Genomic DNA, 22,235 nt, shown 5'->3' with positions numbered 1-22,235 from the left:
ATAAATTGTCTCTTTCTCAAGAAAACAAATCAGGGTTTATATATGTTTGCAAAAAACTTAAGACCAGATGAATGATTCCTGTAAGCCATATTCCTCTCATGGCTAGAATGTCTCTGGTTGGTCCATTTAGCAGTAACTATGCAGATCAGATTACCATACAGCAATATCCGAACTACAAACTTTTTTGGGGGGTGGGGGTGGGGGGGGGGAGTTGGGGTATAAGGAAGAAACCAGAAGCATTATTCAGAGGTAGCACTGCAAGCCTACACCCCTTAAATCACAGCAAATACTGCTGAGTCTCCCATCAGCACTAAGGATCTCTTCACTTTCATAAACAGTTGTCTGTTTGCGTCCTCACTTATAGGAGCTACCTCAAATTTCAACTTTACGAACTTTGTGGTACCATCGGTGAATCTGTAGGGTGCCTCCAGAACCCTAGGACTTGAGACCTAAACCTGACTCTGGGTTTTTAGTTCCTTTTTCAGTCAGAAATTATTACTCACGCTCCACCAATGAGAGGCATCGTAAGAAATGACCCACTGATACTGTTCACTCTTATTTTCAGGTCTAATTTCTCAACAAAACACTTAATGGAGAAGTTATTTTGTGGGATTTCTACATTCTTTTCCTGAATTTTACTATCAGTGGAGCAGTCTCTTTAGACTTTAGAATATGTATTCTCCAGATGGTAGGGGACCATAGTATCAAGTTCCTATAGTGGGGCAAGTCAGGTCCTATAAATCAGAGGACTTGGCCAGTAGAAGAGTAGATTCCCCATGTAAAGGCAGCAGCTGCTACTCCAAACCAGCTGACGACCCCACAGAAATACGGGCCAGGGTTGTCAGCCCTTATAATTTTTCAAGGCAAGATTTTTTTTTTTTTGGTATGAAATCTCCTTTTTAAATGGTGACAACTAGTCTGTCTCTCTCTCTCTCTCACACACACACACACCCCTTACCATGCAGACCAACCAAAACATATCAGACGGCCCAATCATAGCTTGTGACCTTTGTCCTACACATTTGCACTCTGATCACAGGGGGCTGTACTTAGGATAAGCAAACTTTTAAAAAAAATAGAATTCTATTTTGCAAAAGATAATCCATCCCAAATAGCTCTGTTTTCAGCACCCATTTCCTTCCACACCGCCCCCCCCCCCGTTTCCCAGCCCCCAACCCATTTTCCTAAGACTGGCACTCTCATGGCCAAGATGGCTCCAATGTATGCCCTCTAGATTCCTAATCCCCTCAGTCAAAGCCCAGAGGGAAAAACAGGTTGGGGTACTTTGTCCAGTTAAAACGTTCCCTGAAGACACACCCACGTGAGCTCCGCCGACTCGGCCCTGTTGATACTCTAGGGTTCCCAGCACCAGCCATTCAAAAAGTATACCACAGTCTCAGTTCAGGATCCCAAATGAGCACTTTCTACTAGAGAAACCTGAAAATTCCATCGAACCCAAAGTGGTTAGCTTATTTCCACAGCTTCGGAGAGGATCGGAGGTAAACTTAGAAATCGTGAGTCCCACCCCCTTCATGCTGCCAGTAAAGAAAACTCAAATTTAGAAAGGTCAAATGATGTGCCCAAGGTTAGTGAGCTCGTTGGCAAACTGGGACAGAACCCAGAACCTAGGTTATGACTCGAGACCAGTTCTTGCTAGAAGCTAGAAGAGGGAAATCTCTTGAAGAAAAAAAAAAGGTTCGCCAGTGGGTCCCGTGCACCTCCTCTTGCTTTTTAAATCTGCATTTGGCCTTTCAGAATCATTGCGCATCTCATCCTGCTTCCTTCGCTTCCCACGGGACTTTACCAAGCCTCTTATGATCTACCACAGAAGAGTGGTGAGTGGCACAATATGTTTTCCCAGTGCCAACCCATTAAAGTTGTAGCTCCGGATCCGTGCTGTGGTAGTGGACACCCCGGGTTTTCAATAAGGGACAATTTGATGAGATTCCACCCCCCCAACCACCTTAACTGTATTTCAAGAATTACTCTCCAGAGTGAAATCCCCGATGTCTGATGAGGCCTGAGTTACTCTTAAATGTCTTTTCACATTCATTACATTCGTACTCTCTCCTGCCAGTATGGATTTTTAGGTGCTCGACGAGGATGGAGCTCCGGCTGAAGGTTGCTCCGCAGTAATTACATTCATAGGGCTTCTCTCCGGTATGAATTCGATGGTGCTCGTTAAGAGATGAACTCTGACTGAAAGACTTCCCACATTCTTTACATTTATACGGTTTTACGCCAGTATGAATTCTCTGATGGCGGCTGAGGAGTGAATGGGTAGGGAAGGCCTTCTCACACTGGTTACACTTGTAGGGCTTTTCTCCTGAATGAAGTCTCTGATGGTAAATGACAGATGTAAAATGGCTGAAAGTCATCCCGCAGTCGTTACACAAATAGGGTTTTTCTCCAGTGTGGATCCTCTGATGTCGAGTGAGGCAAGAATTCTGTCTAAAGGCTTTTCCACATTCACCGCATTTATAGGGTTTCTCTCCAGTATGAATCCTCTGATGTTTGGAAAGGGACGAGCTGTGACTGAAGGATTTTCCACAGTTGTTACACGTGTAGGGTTTTTCGCCAGTATGAATTCGCTGATGTTGAATAAGAGAGGAACTGTCACTGAAGGGTCTCCCGCATTCTTTACATTTATAGGGTTTTTCTCCAGTATGAACTCTCTGGTGTTTGATGAGGTGGGCACTCAGGGTGAAAGCTTTTCCACAGTCGTCACATTTGTAGGGTTTTTCTCCGCTATGAGTTCTGTGATGTGGCGTGAGGGATGAACTATCACTGAAAGCTTTTCCACATTCATTGCACATGTAGGGTTTCTCCCCTGTGTGAATTCTCCTATGTTTGGTCAGTGAGGCACTGTAGCCAAAGGCTTTTCCGCATTTGCTACATTTATGGGTCTTCTCTCCCATCTCAGCTCCCTCATCTTTATCTGAGGTTGCATCTTGATTTAAATTTTTCCAACATTTTTCACAGATAGAGGAGTTTTTTCTCTTAAGGGATGAGCTCCGCGTAAAGGCTATCCCACAATTAGTGCACTTTTGGGTCTTCCCCCCCAAGTGCATTTTCTGATGTTTCTGGTGTTCAGTTAGGGAGGAAGAGTGACCTAAGACTTTTCTGCCTTCATTACATTTCCGTGGCTTCTCTCCAGTGTGTTCTTTGCGGTTCAGAATAAGGTCTGAATGAAAACTGAAGGGTTTCTTGCATTCATTATACCTCCGAGATTTCTTCCTTAAGTAGACTCTCAGATGTTTAATTATATCTGAGGTTTGCTTGAAACTACTTCCAAAGGGGCTCTTTTCTGGGTCAAATTCCTCACCCTTACTGCCTCTCCCATGAGTTTTCTTTTGTGTGCCTGTGACTTGCGAATATTCCTTACTGCTACGTTTCCGGGACTCTCCCATCAAGCCATAATTACCACCCATTAGGCATCTTTCTATTATTTTATCTAAAGTAGATTCTTCCAGAAGAACATCTTGATTTCGAGAGGATTCCTTCAATTCACCTCTAGGTTCACACTCTAAAAGAAATAACAAATAGAATGTGTCCTGTTTGCAATGAAGGAAGCTGTCCTATCTGGGATTGAGACAGGAAGAGATGAAGGAATGACTATAAACGATATGAATATGTCTTGGATGATTTTCAGAATCTTAGGAAACAGAGAAGGAAAAAATATAGAGAAACTAGGTAAATATAGGGGTTAAGAAAAATATTGGGGAAAATGAAAAGTTTGTGCTTTATAGTTAGAATAAAGATGCAAGTTCTTACCCTCATTTCAAATTTCTGTAAGAGGTACAAACGCACTCTCTCTCAATCCACTCTATTCTCTTTCCAAATAATGACAGTGCAAACGTTTATTGAATGCTTAGTAAACGCCAGGCCCCATATCAAGCACTATACTTGTATCTCCCTTAATTTTCACAACAGCCCTATAAGGTTGGTCTTGATATTATCCCTGTTTTGTGGGTGTGGCAACTAGGCACAGAGGGTGTAAGAAGCATGCCCAAAGTCACACGTGTTCTAAGTGACAGAACCAGATTTTTCATCTATTCTGACACCAAAGCCCATACTTTTGATCCCTATACCACACTGCTTCTCAAAGCAGCCAAGTAGCACTAAGTTTATAGAAAATGTCATAGACATGCAGTATTCCCTATGTTAGGCTTTCAAAGGTTATCACAGTCAACCTTATGGATTCACTCTAATCAGGCATCCATTTGCTGTCCCTATCACACTACTGTGTTTTCAATCCTATTCCTTCGGTCTTTGTCCTCCCTCAAATGCAATCTCATAGCACCTTCCTGAACACAAACACCCAGAGCCTCGGGTTCAAGTCCCACAATCCCCACAGCTTTCTCCAATACCATACTCTATACTCCTCTCCGAACTTTGAACTCACTTATTAACCACATCATTCATCTTGACTCTTAATCATGAGATCACACCATCACTTTCATAAAACTATTTTTTAAAGAGTTAACTATAAAAAACAAAATTCTATTCCCCAGAAGTTAACCATTATTAAAAAGTCTGTGCATTTTTAAAAAGAATTATTTATTTATTTTAGAGAGAGTGCACGGGGGGAGAGGTAGAGGGACAGGGTGACAGAAGCTCAAGCAGACTTCCCGCTGAACGTGGAGCCCGATGTGAGGCTCGATCTCAGGACCCTGAGATCATGACCTGAGTCAAAACCAAAGAGTTGGAGGCTTAACCAACTATGCCACTCGGGCGCCTCCATACTGTTGCTTTAAATGTATATTTCATTGTTGACTGGTGAGTTGGAACATTTTTTTCAAGTTTACAGCAATTTAAAGTTTAGTTTTGTCGGTTACTTTTAATTTTGTCAGCTATCTGCTCAAGTTCTTTGCCCATCTTTCTAACAGGCTCAGCGTTCCTTATTGATTTGCTAAAGTATTTTCTAAATTATAGCTACCGACTCTGCTTTGTCTATCAAAAAAGTTTTTTCTCCAGTCTGTTGTAAATAACTTTTTAAACAAGTTGTACATCTACATAATGCTTATGCAGGAGAGGGGTGCATATTTACATCATTTGTATTAAACATAATATCCTTTCATTGGGCATCTATACTGAAAACAGCCAACAGGTTGACTTTGGTTAAGATGGAATAGAGCTAAGTGAAATTACAGGGTTTTTTCCTTAAAAAAAAAAAACCAACAAGGTATTGATATATAAACAATAACTTATTTTTTAAATGTAAAGTTAATATATTTACTGCTAAAATTTTTCTTGAAATTTACTGCTAAATTTTAAAATAGAAGGACAAAGAAAAAACGTAATCCCTCGAAGATGACCAGGGTTAATGTGAATGTTCTCCAGACATTAAAAAATCTATCTGTATCTATACACATATATGTACGTTTTTTTCCTTTTAACAAAAATGAGATTATACTTTCCATGCTGTCCGCTGGATGAATTCCTCCTTTTCCTTCAAAGTTCAACTTCAACGTTATACGGCTGTTAGTACAGCATACATCCCATTACTAACACTGTGTGCTTTGATATCTGTATTATGGCATTCCCAGAAATGCACTGCTCAGATCTCCAGCTCTGCAGTGCTTACTTAACAGCCCCCATGGCTGCTCTCTGATTCCACCACGGCATTCCCGCCAAGGCCACTTTCCCACAGCTGCTCCCAGGCAATGGCAAGTACGGCAGGTACACCTGGGCAGCCCAGAGACACAGTACTCCTGATAGGCGACTCCAGCTGGAGAACTCTTCTTTGGCCTTGCCAAAACTTTCCTAAACGGCACATCATGCGCCTGGGTGGCTCAGTTGGCTAGGTACCTGCCTTCAGCTCAGCTCATGATGGGATGGAGTCCAACATTGAGCTCCCTGCTCAGCAGGGAGTCTGCTTCTCCCTCTGCCCCTCCCCCCCCAACTCATGCTCTCTTGTCCCTCTCTCGCTCTCAAATACTTAAAAAACAAAACACTGCACATCAGTCTAAGACACTTCCTACCCAGCCTTCCTTCCTTCCCTCTCTCATTCACAGGTGTCACACCCACCTTATGCCCTGACAGGTCTCCCCATTTCCCTCACTGCAATTCTCCCCACTAAGTCCCTGGCATAGCTAATCATGTCTTGGCATCTACCTCTCAGGGGACCTACACGAATGGTCTCTCCGCTCAAATGAATATTCCAGGAAAGCAAGGGTCTACTCTAGTCAACCTTTCTATTTTAGCATCTAGCCCACCCAACATTTCAAAAGCTCTTCACAAATGACTTGTTTAAGCAACTGTTTTAATTTCTTTGCTTTTCACCAACTCACCTGGTCTGGAGCCTTTTGCGATTTCTTTTTCCAGCAGCCATGGCAGTTCAACCCACTTAAACTGGGAAATCAAATCTAATTTGGAAACTGGAAATCCTGCTCATAGAGAAAAGAATGAAAAAAATGACTGTTTCTGCACAGGATGAAGATGTTCCAACATTCACACACAGCCTCTGGTTCTCCAGGAAAGAGAAGATGCTGTCAAATACAGACATTAATCCTGGAATATGAGGAACTGGGGAAGGTATGTCCTTGAAAACAGCACAGTGATACTCAACATTTCCAGTTCAATGAAGCGGAAATGCTTTTTTGGAGAAAACATTGCAGAAAAGTACATTTTCAGAACCCACTTTTAGGATTAGTCGTTATCACCCCTGCATGCCCAGCCAATATAGTTAATAGCACTTATCTTTCAATAATAGGGGACAAAAAGGTACACAGCTTATATGTTAGATCATAAAGAGGTATCTTTACCCAGAAACTCTAGGTTCCTAAAGTTCTCCAGTAGCACTTCCTTATAGAGCTCCTTCTGAAAAGGCTCCAGCCTCCTCCACTCTCCTCTGGAAAAGCTCACGATCACATCCTTGAATGTCATGGATTCCTAACAAACACATAAAATACAGTCTTTTTGCATTGGATTAACATTCACAGGTTCTAGAGATCAGGAAGTGGACATATTTTGGGGAGCCATTATCAGTCTACGATAGCAGTATTAATTACAACTGTGAATAAGAATTTTTTTTCCCAGGGTGTCTGGGTGGCTCAGTTAAGCGTCTGCCTTTGGCTCATGTCATGATCCCAGGATCCTGGTAAAGCCCTGCATCCGGGTTCCCTGCTCAGTGAAGAGCCTTCTTCTCTCTCCCCTCTGCTGATCCCCGCTGCTCATGCGTGCGTGCACATGTGTTCTCTCTCTCAAATAAGTAAAATCTTTAAAAAAATGTTTTTCTAAGTGATTTTTAACTGATTACAAGTTATTCTGATTTGTAACTAGCTCCTTTTCTCAATTATGAGTTTTAGTACTTGTTCAGTTGATTCTCAGAGGTTTTCCAAATAGACCATGTTATCTGCAAATAACACATTTGTCTCTTTCATACCAATACTTACCTCATTCCCTTCTTATCTTACTGCATTGGCTAGAATATTCAAAAACTACTCATTAACAGCAGCATGATTAGACATCCTTATCTTTTTACAGGCATTGTGAGAGATGCTTTTTATTTTCCAACACCGCTCAGCTGGAGATTTTTTAAAATTGTTTTAAGGAAATATAATTCTATTTCCACTTGACTAACTTTATCAAGAATAACTGTAGAATTTTAGTAAACTTTTTGTTGTTGTTTTTCTTAGAGTCAGACCTGTGACAAATTCTGGTAACTGAAATAAAACAGCATCTGAAGAATGAGTTCGAAGAATGTGAAGAATGTGAAGGAAACTGTCTTCATCATTCTAGTATCTTTATACCACTCTGTAGGAGCTCAGCAAGTAATTCACTTAAGAATGAAAACCAGTGAAAGGAAGCTTACCTGGGACTCAGTACTTGGAAGGACAGAAACCACTTTATTTTCTTCAGGGTTCTCCTCTTGGGAAATAACAGACTCTTGAGAGACTGGATCTAGGAACGGGGGGTGGGAAAGAACACTCTAGTCTTTCAAATGCATTCCTCAGGCTAGAAATTCTTATACATGTTTCTTTGGAGAAAAAGGTCAGAAGAAACAAAGTTTTTCCCACTCTTTTTAAAACAGAGATAAAAGCCACATACACTCTCTTTTTAAAATCCAAGTTTTTCCCCTACTCCACAAAATAGCCTTTCAATCCCTAAGCTCACAATAATTGATTTCATTCAATCCACACACCTACAGTTTTAATGTGTTTAATTTGCATAAGTTATTTTTAAAATATTCACAGGCTGTATTAATATAAAACAGCATATTTGTTTTATGTATTAATTTGTTTTCTTCATAGTCCTAGCACAGTGCCTCGCAGAGAGTCACTTCTCGAATGAAAGCATGGGGCTGGTCTCAGGAACACGCACCTCTTCTGCGGTCACCAGCAGATGCCTAAAGAGGGAAATGAGGAACCTGAACATATCAACTAAAGAGATTATATACCTTGAGATGTCAACAGATCTTCTTCTGATAAGGGTTAAGTATTTTTTAAATCAGGCTTTACTTTCTTATGAAGAGAATCTTAGACAGCGTATTGATTAGATAATCAAGAGGAATTAAGAATCAGAATTATGTAGAAGGGACTCTTCTAAGGAAACTGTTCTTACAGAGTGCTAAAGCAATTAATTCACGAACTTTTTTATTGCAAGAGGCTTCCACACAGAGGCCCTAATTTTGGAGAAGCACTGTGTTGCCATGACAAGTCAGAGAAGTCAGGAAACCCCAATGTCGAACATACCAATTAGCTGTGTCACCACAACCTAACTCTGTGGAGGTAAATGCCATTTTCCTACCATGGAACTCTTGGTGGAATATAAACTGTCCTATGAATGTACTGAGAGCCTTACGGTAGCTCGTCCGCTCCACATATTCGGAACACTTGTAGCATATTAGAGGGATTTTATAAAAGTTGAACCACATGACCTCAAAGGGCTAGCCACCCTAGAAGTCTTTTTATCAATATTTTACGAAGATATAATTCAATTTATGTTTTAAGCATGTGTATATGTATAATAATGTAATTATAAAACTGTAGGTCAGCTGTTCCTCCCCCGATGCTGTGGAAATCGTACTATCCAATAGCGTAGCTGCTTGCCACCTACAGCCATTTAAATTTAAGATTCATTTCCTTATTTGCCCTTGTTACATTTCAGAGGCTTAACCTGCAGTGCCAAACAGCACAGAATGCATTTCCATCATCACGGATACCGGGCACCCCAATCTACAAACTTGCTCCCACACACAGTGGAGGCAAAAGTTAAGGCCTGGGCTGGATGATATGCTTGTGAGTCCCCACATTTTCAGGTAATTTCCCGTGTTCTAAGATTCCCTTTTACTCAAGGCTGAAAGGAAAGAAATTAGTATTATACCTTATCAAGTTTAACCCTCGTAAAGATTAAAAAAAAAAAGAAGAAGAAGGTTCTGAGAGGTTGCATAGCTTGCCCACGATTACACCGTAAAAGTCAGGGCTGATCCAAAGCCAGTTCCAACCCCAAACTTAGACTCCTTTTTAGCAATCAGTTGCTTTCTTTGGGGGAGTTTACTTTCACACCTTGAGAAGACTGCTCCCTCTTCCTCCCGCCATCTATAAATCTCACCTTCCTTTTCTTCAAGCATTGGGGTCAAATCCTCTATTAGGGTCACCACTTCCTCACTACTCTCAGGATGCTGTGACTTTACCCAAATCCTGATCTCCCCGGGCAGAATGGTCAGGAATTGCTCAAACACCAAAAGCTCCAAAATCTGCTCTTTCGTGTGGATGTCTGGTCTCAGCCACCGAATGCAGAGATCCCAGAGCTGATTCAGGGCTTTTCTGGGTCCAGCTGCTTCTGAGTAACAAAACCACCTGAATCTCTGTCTGAAAGTCTCTGGGTCAGTACTGTCTCCTCTCAGGATGGCTTCTTGATCCCCAGGAGTATCCATGCTTAGGACCTTGCTTGGTTCACTTGAGGCCAGAGTGTGAGGGTCTGGGGAGATGGCTGTCATCTTCTTCAAGGATACCACAGCCTGCAATGTGTATCAGCAGCAGGAACCCAATTCCCTTTAGACTCTAGTTGAATTATCAGTACAGTCCACCAACAGGCACTATAGACAGTGAAATATCAAGGGTTCCAAGCATTCAGCTTATGGTCTTGCAGCAACTGTCAAGAAATAGAAGATATTAAGCAAAACAAATTATTACTCCTAAGAACATAGTTCTTGGATTGGTTCAGATATATGTAGACATGCGTGTATCTAGAAGCCTAGAACAGCCCTGCCCAGCTGCTACATTAAAGGTCTACGTGAGAAGCGGAGGAGTTATTTAACAGTAATTAAAGATACCCTCCAAGAAAACAATTTCTTCAAACTAAATACTCCTCATAAGTAAAACACATAAGAAAAGGCTCACGGCTACAAGAGAATCCAGGCACAAAGTTATTTATCAGCTCCTGAACTATTGCAGTGAAGGGCCACCCACTTCCCACCAGGTGCTCAACTTACCAGCCTGATTTCCTATTTGCCTCTCAAATTTCTCATAATCAATAACCAAGTTCTGGCGGTTTTATTTCCTAAGAACCTCTCCATTCTATCCTACTTAAGCTACCCATGTACAGGTTTCAATTCAGTCACACTGCAGCCTAAGGATGCCTTCTAATATGCACACCTGGGTCAAACCCCCCCCCCCCATCTGTACCAAGGTAAAATTCAAATGCAGAGGCCATGCATGATGAGCTAGAGACCCTGCCCTAAAGACCTCACCTCTCGAGCTCTAGCTGCCCCTGATGGGGGCTGCAGCCAGAAAGAATGTCCCCATTTCCACACACCCTCTCTCCCCTTCCATCCTTTCACTGGGCCCTTCCCTCTCCTTGAAAGCTGCCTTCTTTCCCTCTCCTACCAAACTTTTACTCATCCGTTAAAACTTGACTCCTTTCAACTGTCACCTCTTGTACAAAGCTTTCTCTGATCCCCAGGTGCTCTTTTGCACAGAACCTATCCTGTGCTACGTGCGTTCTTTCATGCTGCAAATAACTGAACATCAGGACACTATGGAGACACGCGTGGACAGATGTGGCAGGGTCCCCACCCTCAGACAACACCCAGGAAATGACAATACAGCCTGAGTGAGATGCGCTACAATGCGGCAGGTGAAAGCACTCTCTCCTCCTGTTGCAACTATAACACCAGTAATTTCCCATCTCCGAGCACAGAGCCTGGCTCACACGTATGCATGACGTCACTTATTCCTCCGCCAAATATTAGGCGCCTACGGAGTACCTGCGCCGCGCTGAGCACCTGGGGCTGTGCGGTGACTAGACACTCGTCTCGGTCTCCAGGGAGCCTACAACAGAGGCTCCGCGAAAATGTGACGCAGGCAGAGAGAAGTTCTCAAAGGGAGGGGGGCGCTGAAGACATTTTGGTTATCACGACTGGAGGAGGCGCGCTACTCGTACCTACCTGGCGCGTACAGCGGATGCTGCTAAACATCCTGCAGTTACCGCATAGCTCCCTTCCCCTACGCGCACACATCAAAGAACTTTCCCGCCCAAAATGCCCGCGTCCCCAAGTTGCAGGACCGTAAGGGCAGGGAAGGGATGGAGGAAAGCTCCATCATTCAGGACAGTGCCCACCTACCCGCCCCCCCCCCCCAAGCTGCGGCATCGGGAGTGCACGGTGAGGTCGCTCGGCTCCCCACCCACCCCGCTCCGGGTGCATCCTTGGAACCGGAGAGCCGGCCGCGGCCCCCAAATCAGGGGCCCGGGACAACCGCTACCTGCATCAGCACCCGCAGTCAGAACCATCGCCACCGCAATGAGCTTCTAGAAACTGGTCCTGCAGGAGCTGCGCGCGCAAGCCGGCGAGGGGCCACTGCGCCTGCGTAAAGGCGCAGAACTACGATTCCCGGAATGCGTTTGTCCCGCTTTGCGAGAGTCCTGTGTTTTCCATAGGCTCCCACCTGGCCTGTTGCGCATGGTCATTGGGAAACGGCTGGTGGGCTCGCCCAGAGAATTATTGCTGCGCCAGAGGCCTAAAGGCCTGGAACCATCTCAGGTTTTCAGGTTTTTGATGCTCGGTCTCCTTGGTCACCTCAAACCATCCCTCCTCCTTCTTCTTTCTGCCCTTCCCTGAAATCCAGGCTGGAAAAACCCACTGCAGAAGCATACCAGTGATGCATTCAATGCAACCCATAATTAATGCCACAAGTTGCATTTGAACAAATAGTAATTTTATTAATTTCACACCTGCCACCATGCTCCAGAACACCATCATGCCTCCCCTGGGTTACTGCAATAGCCTGTTGAATGCACTTTTCTAACCTTTTTTTTTTTTTTTTTAAGATTTTATTTATTTATTTGACAGAGAGAGACAGCCAGCGAGAGAGGTAACACACAAGCAGGGGGAGTGGGAGAGGAAGAAGCAGGCCCCCAGCAGAGGAGCCTGATGTGGGGCTCGATCCCAGATCGCTGGGATCACGCCCTGAGCCGAAGGCAGACGCTTAACGACTGAGCCACCCAGGCGCCCCCACTTTTCTAATCTTGTCCGTTCTTTACACTGCAGCGAAGGGATGGTTAAGTTCTTTACACTGCAGCGAAGGGATGGTTAAAAACGTGAAACAGATAATGTCCTTCTGCTTAACACCCTGCAAAGGCTTCCCATTCCACTTGGAGTAAAAACCCGAATTTTAACAGTGGCTTACAAAGCTTGATAGAAACTGATCACCCATAACCTTGAACTCTTCCTAGAAATCGCCAGTCACAAGGGTCTCCTTGCTCTCCCTCTCCTTCCAACCTGCTTGGCATTTCTGGCTGCGCGCTTCTCCAGTAGGTAGCCCTATGGCTCACTCTTCCATCCTTTAATAGCTTCTCAATGAAGCTCTCCCACCACACTGCTTAAATTGGACCCCAACCCTCCCCACTCCTGTTTCCCCTTCTAACATACAGTTTTATTTGTTTACTACGTGTTGGCAGTCTTTTTTTGGGGGGGGGGGTCTGTCTTTTTCACTAGAATACCAATTCCAGAGTAAGAATTTTTATCTGGTCTGTTCCATGAGACACAATCTCCAGTCCTTGGAACAGTACGTGCTACATAGCAGGGGTCAGTCGATTTGTTGACTATATGAATGGCCGTTGGCCCGGATTCCTGGGGGCATAGCAAAAAGGGCTGAGGGACTCCAGAAGGATTGTTTGGAGGGTTCTAATAATGAGATGATTTTTGGAGGGGTGGAGTCGGGAGAGAAAAACATTCTAGACTGAAAGACCAGGGTAAGTCAAGGCACTGAGACTTTAAAAAGATAGAGCAAACTCAACTAAATGAACCACTAGGTTCATCTCACAGGCAGCAATGCAAGCTGAAGAAACAGTCAAGAAGAAGCTATCCCAGTCCCAGGTCCGAGTACATATTCTTATCCTATACCCACCTCTCCTTGTCAGGCTGAAAATGGGGCATCAAGGAGAAGCTGGAGAAAGCAGAGGGATGTGAAATCAAATTGGCTCTTAAGTTTAACTGGGCAAGTCAGAGAAACTTTACTTAGTGGTTCTCAAACTGTATGTACCTTAGAACCACATGGTATTCTTCATTTGAATACAAATTCGGGGACCTTCCCCTCCACAACCCATTGTGAGTGATCCTTGGACTACACTTTGAGAAACACTATGCTAGTTGAAATACTCTGTAAGTAAGTGACATGTTACATATGAATAAATTCCCAGGGAAAAAATGACTCCTTCTTGGAACTGTGACAAAACTGTAACTTTTGATTAAATGCCACCATCATGGTAAAGGGTGGGAGATCGTGCATCAGTAAAGAAAGAGAAAAACCACAAGTCAATTAGTTTCACTTGTAAGCAATCTGGTGGGATCTCTAGCCATGATAAGCAAACTAAGTAATACTTAAATAAGTAGGCTTTTTGTTTGTTTTTAGCTGTTTTGGCTTCAGGATGGAGAAAAGATTGGAGAGAGAAGGCTGGAGGCAAAAAGACTGGTTTTGTTAGGAGGTTGTGCAATAATCCAGGTGGGACAATGAAGGTGGTCTAAATGGTGACGAACTAAAAAAGACCCAGCACGTGGTAGTAGTAGGATTTGGTGATTTAATGCAAATACTGATGGGTGAGAACAAAGAAATCATCAAAATCATGCACAATATGGCAGATTATATTTTGTAAAGATGGCTGCACTGATCTATTTCCAATCTAGATATATATTATTACAACCTGATGTTGATGCCCTTCCATTGAAAGAAATATCTATTTCTTTCCCTTCAGTCTGGAGTGCTGAAATAGTTGACAAAATAGTTGCCTTCGCATTGTCTGTTCCTCCACATTTATTTACTTTTATTAAACATCTGAGGATGCAAATGAATTGAATATAGTATGAGAGTTTAATGCAATTGGACACTAATAGTCAAGACAAAAAATGAATCACAATGGATTACTTAATGCCCGTTGTCTCATGAAAGAAAGCATAGAAGTTTCCATGAGATTCAAACATTTTCCTGGTACCAAATTCTAGGAAAAGGTATTCCTTGGGTACAGGAAATTGGAAAACATCATGGTCAATTTCTTCAAATGCATTTTATTTTTTAGAAATGAAAAAATGTTACTAATGAAGTAAAATAGCTCCGTGAGCCTGAATAAAATCTTAAGGCAAAGCCCTACCTCTGGAGGCTAGTGGAGCTAACCAAGCTAAAGGAAAGAAGCCGTTGGGGAAGGTAGAAGAAATTGAGCAGTACCTTCAAAATTACGAGGAGTGGTTATTTCCAACCTAGAATTCTATTCCAGTCATCCTGGGTATTTCAGTTGGAGATTAGAGACAGTTTTAGACATATAAGCCCCCAACATTCATCTCCTAGTCTCCCTTTCTCAGGAAGCTCCTAGATGAGAGATCAGCAAACTTTGGTCTTTAGTCCAAATCAGCCCACTGTTTTTGTAAATAAAGTTTTATTGGAACATGACCATGCTCCTTGGTTTCTGTAGTATTCACGACTGCTCTCACGTTATAATGGCAGAATTGAATAGTTGTGAAACTCTGTAGCCCACAAAGCCTAAACTGTATACTAGCTAGCCCTTTACAGGAAGGGCTGAAGATTGGCTGATAAGGTGCATAAAGGAGTAGGAAGGGGAAATGGTGAGGGAATCAGGCAAACTTTAGAAAGGTAGAAGAGGGGTGCCTGAGCGGCTGTCGGTAAAGTGTCTGATTTCCACTCTGGTCATGATCTTAATGGGAGGGGGAGGTCCTGGGATGGAGCCCGAGGTCGGGCTCTCAGGCTCTGAGCTTGGCGAGGAGTCTGCCCATCCCTCTGTCCCTCCCTCTACTTGTGCTCTTGCGTGCTTGCTCTCTCAAATAAATAAATAAATAAATAAATAAAACCTTGAAAAAAAATAAGGTAGAAGAAAAATGAGTCAAGGGTGACAAGAGAGGTTGGAGTTGCAAGAAATGTTTGATATTTGAGAGACGTCAGGGAGGTTAAGCTGTCTTGAAAAACCACTAAATGGGGCGCCTGGGTAGCATAGCGGTTAAGCGTCTGCCTTCGGCTCAGGGCGTGATCCCGGCATTATGGGATCGAGCCCCACATCAGGCTCCTCCGCTATGAGCCTGCTTCTTCCTCCACTCGCTGGCTGTCTTTGTCGAATAAATAAAATCTTAAAAAAAAAAAAAAAGAAAAACCACTAAATATGATATGAGGGATATGCAAAATGGGTGACGATGGTCAAAAGGTACAAACTTCCGGTTGCAAGATAATAAAGTCTTAGGGATAAAATGTGCAGCATGGTGACTATAGTTAACAAAACCTTATGGTTTAAAAGTTGCTAGGAGAGTAGATCTTAAAAATTCTCATCACAAGAAATCTTTTAAACTATGTGTGGTGATGGATGGTAACTACGCTTATTGTAGTGATCATTTGGTAATATATACATATATTAAATTGTGTTGTACACCTAGAAGGAATACAATAACGTGTCAGAGCTGAATGTTAAAAATGCATACATATGTACTAAGTTTTGAAAATTAAATCTTTGTATTTATGATAAATTATACAAAATATAAAAATATATGTATAAAGCATACATGTACATATGTATTAAATTTAAAAAATTAAAACATAGAGAAATCATGGTAAATTTTCGGATCAACAGTGGTGTTCTTTTTTTTTTTTTTTTTAAAGATTTTATTTATTTATTCGACAGGATAGAGGCAGCCAGCGAGAGAGAGAACACAAGCAGGGGGAGTGGGAGAGGAAGAAGCAGGCTCATAGTGGAGGAGCCTGACGTGGGGCTCGATCCCACAACGCCGGGATCACACCCTGAGCCGAAGGCAGACGCTCAACCGCTGTGCCACCCAGGCGCCCCAACAGTGGTGTTCTTTATCAAGGTAAAGTGAAGAAGCCAGAAGCCAGTGTGCAAAGGATTAAAGACTGAGTACTTCTTTTTACCAAAAGATGCCTTAAAGAAAGTAGATTAAGTCAAGGTATAGAGTGAGGGGCACCTGGGTGGCACAGCGGTTAAGCGCCTGCCTTTGGCTCGGGGCGTGATCCCGGTGTTATGGGATCGAGCCCCACATCAGGCTCCTCCACTGGGAGCCTGCTTCTTCCTCTACCACTCCCCCTGCTTGTGTTCCCTCTCTCGCTGGCTGTCTCTATCTCTGTCAAATAAATAAAATAATCTTTCAAAAAAAGAAAAAAGTCAAGGTATAGAGTGAAAGTGGCAGATTAGAGCCATTTTAAGGAGAATGAATATTTGCTATTTAGACCAGTGGGAGGTGGTTGCTATGTTTGTCTAGTTGTTCAACTTTCCCATTCTCCTTCTTCTATTAATAGTCCCAAATCTCCACCAGTGTGGACAAGTGATCCAAACTAGATCAATCAACTTTCCCATTCCAGGACTTTAAACTTGACACCGTTGAAGAAATCACACCTCGTTTGCATTTGGATCAGCTATATGAGAGGTGGTTTTAATTTCTACAGCTCTGAGAGGAAGTCATTCAAAGTCATTCTTGATTTGACAGACGCATCCACACAGCGTTTTTGTACACCAAAGGCTACTGAATTCATTTGTAGCGTGAATGAGATAATTCGATTACTTAAGAGTAGTTTCTTGTTCCTTACTAAACATTAAAGAAGCTATAATCATAATAACAAGAAATAGAGCACATTTATACTTGAATTTTTTTAAAAGATATCATCTCTACACTCAACATGGGGCTCAAACCTACAACCCTGAAATCAAGAGTTGTATGCTCTACTAACTAAGCCAGCCAGGTGCCCCTAGTTGAAACTTAAACATGACCTTTGCCACTTACAAGTCGGTCTCTTATTCATCCTGCTCCTCTAGTCATCAGAATGCAAAGTTTTAAAAATCATCTCTTTTTTTTTATTGTTGTTGAGAAATGTTAGACCAACAGAATACTTTGAATTCCCAAAGTACTTATGTCACAGAATAATTTGGGTTCCCAAAGAATTTATGTCACTAAGGTTGTTTACCTTTCATCTATTAGCATTTGCACTTAAGGTTTCTTTTATTTTTAATCAAGGTCGAATCAGAGGTTGGGGCTTATCATTCTTTTTCCACAACATCCAGAAATGAAAGGCTGTGTTATTGCTGAATCAGCTGGTTGTAATTCCCTGGGGGATGATCTTCGAGTTCTGTTGCCTAGATCCTGGTTGTGCCCACTTCTTATCTTTTGGAAGCCAATTTCTTTCATTTTTCTTTGTTTCTGTGAATTACTCCAGTACTCGTCTTCAGATATCGTCGTCCTTACACGAGTTGGTCTGCACTGGGAACCGAAGAACCCCTAACTAATACTGCTCAGTGACAATCTGCGGATGGTGAGTAGCACTGAGGGAGAAGATAAGATTATGGGCTACTCTCAGGACTCTGGTTTGGTCAACTGGATGCTGGTTCCACACACTGAGGGATACAGGAGGTAGGTTTGAGAAGGAAAATATATTCGGTTGGAGATCTGTTGAATTTGAAGCACAGGTAGGACATGTAGGTGGAGATGTCCAGGAGAAGCTAACTGGAGAGAGAAATTCGTCATTTAGTAATTGAAGATGAGGCAGCAGGGAATGCAGAGAAAGGGCAGGCAGAGTTGAGAAGTGGTCTCGGACTAACAGCCAATACAGTGGCGACTTCAAAGGGGTAGCAGAGAATGAGAAGACAGTGAAGGTAACTGATAAGTAGAAAAGAATCAGGAGAACATTGTGTAGGGAAGATCTAGTGGAGAGTTTTGAAAGGGAGAATGGAGTCCATAGTTCAAACAAGATCAGGATGAAAGTGTCCATCAGGTTTGCTGTTGGTGTATCCTCAAATGATTAGTTTCAGGGAAGCCCAATGGGTTGGGAAAAGAATAAAGGTGCAGCTTGAATATGGGAATGGAAAGAGAAGGATGGGGTAAGTTTTTTTAAAGGAGAGACTAGGGATAGAATAGGATAAGAACAAAAAATACTCAAGATGCACTATCCTGAAGCTAGGGTCCTCTGGGAGTAGTGAAGGATTTCTTAGGATAAGAACATGGATAGTTTTTTTTTCTTTTTTAAAAAGATTTTATTTATTTATTTGATAGAGAGAGAGAGAAACTATGAGCAGTGCAGAGAGGCAGAGGAACAGGGAGAAGCAGACTCCCCACCGAGCAGGGAGCTGGACATGGGGCTTGATCTCAGGACCCTGAGATCATGGCCTGAGCTGAAGGCAGACACTTAACTGACTGAGCCACCCAGGTGCCCTGAAAACATGGATAGTGTCAAGAGAATCAATCTCTAGATCATATACATTATTTTATTTTATTTTATTTTATTTTATTTTATTTTATTTTATTTTATTTATTTTTGAGAGAGAGAGAGGATCTTAAGCAGGTTCCATGCCCAGCACAGAGCCCAACAACTCAGGGTTTGATTTCATGACCCTGAGATCATGACCTCAGCCGAAATCAAGAGTCGATCTTAATTGACTGAGCCACCCAGGTGCCCCCATTCTTCCTTTATATTGCTTTGCCTAAGAAAGCTCTAAATTCAAGGTGTCCATGGGACGCCTGGCTGGCTTAGTCAGTAGAGCATGCAACTCTTGATCTCTGGGTTGTGGTTTTGAGCCCCACGTTGGGTGTAGAGATTACTTAAAAAAAAAAAAAACTTAAAAAAATTAAAGTCAAGGTGTCCCATTTCACAATGGCCCTTCTCTCATCTTACAAAAGCAAGCCATACGTCTCAGCTACCTCCGGTCTAACTATGGTTGATTACCCCTGGAAAATTTCAAGTGACTTCAAAAGGACAATTTGATATACCAAATTAATGAGGAAGTGAATAACAACTCCTGGATATGTCTCTCTCTCTCTTCTTTTCCCAAAAAGCCTCTGTCCCTTTCATTAAGAGATATATTTCAACTCTGAAAAATTGTAACATAAAAATATGCTAATCACTAATAGTTAAAGCATTTAAAAAAGTTGTAATATATTTATGTTGTTTTGATAAGTTGTATACTACTACTAATTATGCTTAGTCAATCATAATAATTTTTCAAATGGCCACAGAAAAAATTTGAATATTTTAATTTATATACATATCTTTGGGGGCACCTGGGTGGCTCAGTCAGTTAAGCGTCTGCCTTCAGCTCAGGTCATGATCCCAGGGTCCTGGGATTGAGCCCGCATCGGGCTACCTGCTCAGTGGGAAGCCTGCTTCTCCCTCTCCCACTTGGATTCCCTTTCTCGCTGTCTCTCGCACTGTGAAATAAATAAATAAATAAAATATTTTAAAAAAATAGATTTCAACATATTTTTCAACATATTTTTGTTGAAGAAAATGATGATGAAGTGAACAATAAAACTTTCAAGGTTAAAACTATTGCATTATTATAAATTATTGTGGGGAAAGTAAAACTGACATACAAGTTCAAGGAGAAAATGCAATTATATAAAATTTCTGATTTTTAAGGAATTGTTCATGTATTTTTAAATAGATGATAGTAGGCATCAAATCAATATCTCATTTAAAAAATCGTATTTAGATGCTACATATATATTTTTTAATTTTTTATTTAAATTCAATTGCAGGGGAACCTGGCTCAGTCAGTTAAGCATCCACCTTCAGCTCAGGTCATGATCCCATGGTCCTGGGATCCAGCCCGCATCGGGTTCTCTCCTCGGCATGCTTCTCCCTCTCCCTCTGCCTGCAGCTCTTCCTGCTTGTACTCTCTCTCTCTGTCAAATAAATTAATAAAATCTTTAAAAAATAAAAAATAATTTCAATTTCATTAACATATACTGCATTATTAGTTTCAGGGATAGATTTTAGTGCTATATATATAGTTTCAAGAAGTACCTGAAGGGTTTTATTTTATTATTTTTTAAAGATTTATTTATTTATTTTAGAGAGAGAGCCAGCAGGAGCTGGAGGGGCAGAGGGAGAGTGGGACAGAATCTTAAGCAGACTTCGTGCTGAGCCGCAAGCCTGACACAGCGGGGGGGGGGGGGGGTCGTGATCTTAACGTCTTAAGATTACGACCTGAGCTGAAACCAAGAATTGGATGCTTAACCGACTGCGCCACCCAGGTGCCCCAGTTTTTATTTTAAAATGCTAATATTTACAATAGAATGTATTGTCAAAATTTCTCCCTTTCAATTATTTATAAGGGAAAATTTCAGATGCCAATCTAAAAATGTGTGAATGGATTACATAATTTTTCAAAAATTTTTTGGCGGGGAGAAGAATGTAAACAAAAAACTTTGAAATGTCTGTCTAAAGGAAATCAGAGGAAATATCCCTTCTGGTACAGGGATAAATTTAATCCCTAGAGGAAATGTTGCCTTATCCTCTAAGATGCAAGGCATAGTATTGTATTGGACCAGGTCAGCTTTTTGCCTTTTTCCAGGGATATTTGGGAGGGAAAAATAAAGTGAATGATAGGTTTTGCCAGAGGTTGGGAATTGAGTGGTACTGTCTTTAAGATAGAAACCAAGGTAAGAAAGTCTTGAATTCATTGCCATCTTTGGGATTCAGGCTAAGAAAGGAGCATGTGATACTTAGAGGAAACACAGACCAGAAAGCAGTGGAAATGTTCCAGGAGATGGGGAGGATCCAAAATGTATTCTAAATCCACAGGAATTAGGGAATAAAACAGTGGAAGGATTCTTTACGGTGGTTAGAGGCAGATGTTTCTGAGTTTGATTTTTAGAAGTAGAATGTTTCGAGTCTTGACATGGTTTTGTGTGTAGTGAAACCTGTTTTTAGTGAATGACTGAAGAGAGCAGAGATGAAGATCATGAGTGCTGGGACTCTGTTGGCAGACTGGACCCAGTCCCTGACCTCTTCAGCAACCAAAATGAGCACTGTGTGAGATCTATTTCTATAGAATTTTGGCTTGTCTGGAGCTCCTTGGGAATGGATAATTGAATCATCTGGGATAGTTGGATTTTCTAGATAGTTTAGAATTAATCCTTTTAGGCATCTAAAATTGCTCATTCGAGGGACTGCTGGGTGGCTTAAAAATCTTTTTTTTAAAAAAAGATTTTATTTATTTATTAGGGGGGGGGGAAGCGCACAAACAGAGGGGAGTGGCATAGGGAGAGGGACAAGCAAGCTCCCCGCAGAGCAGGGAACTCAATGTGGGGCTCGATCTCAGGACCCTGGGATCATGACCTGAGCCAAAGGCAGACATTTAACCAACTGAGCCATCCAAGCACCCCTGTATGGTTTCTTGATGTCAGGATTATTGCCAAGAACATCAGTGGTTCAAGTGAAATGACTTCAGGGACTCTGGGGTGGTTAGTGCTTTTTGTACTTTACAAATAACCCCAGAATGTTTTGCTTTTTGTATTCTTACAGCTTACTTTCCTAGTTTCCCTGCTTCTTCCCTCATTTTTAGGGTGTCCGTTAGCTCCTCTGTCATCCAAGTACCTTCCCAGAAGAGTGCTAATATTCTGCTTCTAATTTGCTTTTACTATGGAAACAAGACTACTTTGTTAGAACTGTGCATACATTTAGCGTAATCTGGGTCTACCATAGGGCAGAGGGGACTTTGAAAGAATAAAAGATGTAAGTTTTTAGTTCTTGGATTTTGTGATACATTATTTTGGCTTCTTAGTGCCCTCTTTGCCCCCTGTTCATGCCTTCCACGATTCCTTCTTGTCTGTTTTTGGAAATCAAAGTCAATTCTAGATAGGAAGTATCTTGAAGCCACTATTCAAAACCAAATTGTCTAGTAAAAATATGAAGCTATTTAGTGGGAAAAATAAACTGCAATAGTTTGAAGAAAGAAGCAATTATAAAAAAGCTTAGAGCGTTAAACACTGATGACCAGAAGCAGCACCGTAA

At 41.9% G+C, this 22,235-nt stretch overlaps 1 protein-coding gene across 1 annotated transcript; it reads right to left on the bottom strand.

Annotated features, from left to right (window-relative positions):
* Positions 1-1,221: 1,221 nt before the first annotated feature.
* On the bottom strand, positions 1,222-11,764 carry LOC130543297 (zinc finger protein 483-like). Its single transcript, XM_057309963.1, has 6 exons — positions 11,709-11,764; positions 9,556-10,098; positions 7,817-7,905; positions 6,768-6,894; positions 6,294-6,389; positions 1,222-3,526 (listed from the first exon to the last, which is right to left on the bottom strand). Exons 2-6 carry the CDS (start codon positions 9,941-9,943, stop codon positions 1,983-1,985), a joined length of 2,244 nt encoding a protein of 747 aa, XP_057165946.1. The 5' UTR covers positions 9,944-10,098; positions 11,709-11,764; the 3' UTR covers positions 1,222-1,982.
* Between the last annotated feature and the right edge of the window lie 10,471 nt (positions 11,765-22,235).

Source organism: Ursus arctos, unplaced genomic scaffold (assembly GCF_023065955.2).
Source record: "Ursus arctos isolate Adak ecotype North America unplaced genomic scaffold, UrsArc2.0 scaffold_103, whole genome shotgun sequence".
Taxonomy (NCBI): domain Eukaryota; kingdom Metazoa; phylum Chordata; class Mammalia; order Carnivora; family Ursidae; genus Ursus; species Ursus arctos.
The sequence above is the reverse complement of the archived record's forward strand: the minus strand, read 5'-3'. Positions and strand labels throughout refer to the sequence as shown.

What these genes read in the sequence shown, in the direction of transcription:
- LOC130543297 (XM_057309963.1), bottom strand. Translation starts at nt 9,943, where the DNA reads ATGACAGCCATCTCCCCAGACCCTCACACTCTGGCCTCAAGTGAACCA. An exon ending in AATGCTTGAAGAAAAGGAAG is followed by an intron (nt 7,906 to 9,555) that starts GTGAGATTTATA and finishes CCCCGTTCCTAG; the next exon opens with ATCCAGTCTCTCAAGAGTCT. An exon ending in CGCAAAAGGCTCCAGACCAG is followed by an intron (nt 3,527 to 6,293) that starts GTGAGTTGGTGA and finishes TATTTCTTTTAG; the next exon opens with AGTGTGAACCTAGAGGTGAA.